The sequence below is a fragment of the Hipposideros armiger genome, unplaced genomic scaffold (genome assembly GCF_001890085.2).
Source record: "Hipposideros armiger isolate ML-2016 unplaced genomic scaffold, ASM189008v1 scaffold_10, whole genome shotgun sequence".
Taxonomy (NCBI): Eukaryota; Metazoa; Chordata; class Mammalia; order Chiroptera; family Hipposideridae; genus Hipposideros; species Hipposideros armiger.
Window position 1 is genome coordinate 6377880 of NW_017731360.1, and position 2964 is coordinate 6380843.

General features: G+C 46.8%; 1 protein-coding gene across 1 annotated transcript in view; it reads right to left on the minus strand.

Annotated features, from left to right (window-relative positions):
* Positions 1 to 1295: 1295 nt before the first annotated feature.
* LOC109390751 (tyrosine-protein kinase Lck-like) overlaps positions 1296 to 2964 on the minus strand; it is a 5661-nt gene continuing 3992 nt past the window's right edge. The window contains exons 5-7 of the mRNA XM_019657650.1: positions 1820 to 2031; positions 1591 to 1744; positions 1296 to 1507 (exon numbers count right to left, since the gene is read on the minus strand). Of these exons, the coding sequence (XP_019513195.1) occupies positions 1296 to 1507; positions 1591 to 1744; positions 1820 to 2031 (578 nt within the window). The remainder of the gene's footprint in view (positions 1508 to 1590; positions 1745 to 1819; positions 2032 to 2964) is intronic.

A 2964-nucleotide genomic window follows, 5' to 3' on the forward strand; every position in this document is an offset into this window, starting at 1 on the left:
AATAATAAGGACATCAGAGGACATAGGCCTGGAAACTAAACACCCAAAGCTAGATTCATGGCTGCAAACCCATAGGCTAAACCCAGCCTAAATATAGCCCACAGACCTACTTTGGTTTGGCCCCTATATTGTTTTTAAATAATTTGAATCAATCACCAATATTTGGAAATGGGAAAATTTTTCTAAAACTCCAAGTTTTAGCTTCTCTTAAAAAAACAAAAGATCTGGATTTGGGATCCAGCATCTCCTAGAGCAAATGCAAATTCACCCAGGTCCCCATTACTCCCTATTGTCTCCCTGATCCTGAAGCCATGTGTCAGTTGCCATTTATCATCATGCTTTCAATGCTTCTTTTCTTCATTAGAGAAATTCTCTGTGGGTTCACCTCTATGGGCACAATGGAGGAGCAGTGAGGGCCCTTGGCAAGGTGGCCAGAGTGTGGTTCTAGCCCCAGTACTGCCGCTGGACTCTGTGATGGGACAAGTCCAGGGTCAGGAAGTCCTTCAGGCTCTCACCTGATTCTAAGGTGCCTTTACATTCCTGGAGCAAAGCTCTGTGTACACTGCTCTCAGGATATGGGAAGCTTCTACAAATCCAGCCACTGTGTTCCATGACCTCCCTGCCCTGTCTTTGTGTTCTATTTCCTTTCCCCAGTTTCCTAGCAAGTTCCTTTAAAAAAATTCCATCTCTTTCTTAGCTGAATTCAGGGGTAAAGGACTTTGTCCACAAGATAAAGGGGAGGGTGGGAGAGGGTGGAAATCAGTTGCTTTCATGTCTCTCTCATTCTTTAGACAGAAAGCTTCAGAGGGAAGGGAAGTCAGTGTTTAGTGAACACCTATTATGAGTCAAGCTCTTTCACAAATAGTCTCATTTTTCATATCAGGAAATCGAGGCTCAAAAAGGTGAAGTTAACCTGCCCAAAGTCACTTGCATAAAGTGATGATTAATAACAAAACCTAACACTCTTGAGTGCTTAGTATGAGCCAGGTACTATTCTAACCTTACATTATACAGATGGGAAAAGAAGGAATGATGTGATCAAACAAAAAGTTAGCATCATGGTTGATCTGGTAATAAAAGACAGGCCTTTTGCCTCTCAGGCCAGATCCTCTTCTACCCTACTAGGTTGCCTGTGTCAGAACTAACCAGAAGAACTGGGATTATTGAAGGGAAAGAGAGATCCAGAGACAGAGGTGAAAGCCAGCTGTAGTTGATGTGGCACCTAACTGGGGATAATGGAGTCCCATCCCTGAAAAGATGGAGAAGAAACAGCTAGAAAGTTTCAGATTCTGAGCCTAGGAAGAAGTGAGTATAAAGACATGGATTTTGCCACCCTTCCCCATCACCCTTTTCAGTTCCTGTCCTTGGCCCTGACCTGGGTAAGGGATGCGTCCATGGGTGACAATCTCTGTCAGCAGGATCCCAAAAGACCACACGTCCGACTTGATGGTGAAGGTCCCATAGTTAATGGCTTCTGGTGCTGTCCACTTAATGGGAAACTTGGCTCCTGGGAGGAGGCAGAGTGAGGTCATCTGGGTCTGCTTGGCTAGACTCTGGAAGCCCCAGACTTCCCTTATATCCCACACCTACCCTCCCTGGCTGTGTACTCATTGTCCTCAATGAGTCGTGCTAGGCCAAAGTCTGCGATCTTGCAGCTCAGCGTGTCAGACACCAGGATGTTGGCAGCCCTCAGGTCACGGTGGATATAATTGCGCTCTTCAATGAATGCCATGCCCTCTGCAATCTGCAGGCCAGGTACAGGTCAGCAGTCTTGCCCCACTGCCCTGTGCCCCTGCCCAGCCCTCCCCATTCTCCTTACTTGGGCTGCCATATCCAAGAGTTTGTTGATGGTCAGCTTGATGCCTGCAGGGGTCTTGAGAAAATCCACCAGGCTCCCTGTGGTCAGAAGCAAGAGTTGTTGACCCAAGTTGCCCCAAAGGGGGGCTCCCAGATTCTTCTCCCCTAGCTGGGGGTCTAGAAGCAGTATCTGACATGTGGAAAGGAAGAATGAGAGCTGAACATAGAGGAGTGTGTGTGTTCAGAGTGAGGAGGCCCAGAATATGTGAAGGTCTTTTCCCAGGGACTAGGATGGGGTATGTTTGGAGAGGTCTGTAAGTTTCTTGTCACTAATGAGGTAGAGCCCAAACTCCTCAGTCAGTCATCCTAAACCCTGCGTGATCCACATTTGTAGTTTCTTCTCTTCCCCTGACTCCTTCCTCTTTCACTCCACCCACCCTAGACAATTTTGATTTTTCACATAGACCACTGGGCTCTCACCCCAAAGTCTCTTTATCCCATCTCTGCCTGCTAAAAATTCTACTTTTTTTTCATGGCCCAGATACACTATTCCTCTAGGAAGACTCTCTAGATCCTACCAGACATAATAAACTGCATCATCATCTCCATTCCCCATGGCACGCTGGAAAACTCTGGTTTTCCTAGTGCACACAACTAAAATGAGATTTCCCTGAACCTTGTTTTGTCCATCCACGTTCCCAGTGCCCAGCACACAGTAAGCAGCAATTAACCTGTGTTGAATGCATTAAAAGTATGGAAAGAGGTGCCTAGGGACCAAAGGGACCATCTCTCTGGTAGCAGAGGGTGACTAGGAGGAGACCAGGGCTGGGAGTTACTGGAATGGGGCTAGTGACCACTGGTCCTTCTCAAGAGGTTAAACCCCTATGTGAAGCTGACAGCAACCTGAGTGTCCCCACTATGAGCACTGCATTAGTCACCAAAGATAAAGGCCTCCCTCACTAAGACACCACAACTATGTGGACATACTGCCATTCCTCTGTTGTGTCCATTGTGCCCATAATTGTTGCTCATCAATCCCGGCCTCAGAATCCTTCTCAACACAGAACTCCACGGAACTACCAATTGAGGTTGGCCCACATGATAAAAACCTATCTGCCATACCCAGAATCCATTAGCCAATTAACAGCTTTTTTCCCTTCCTGAAAG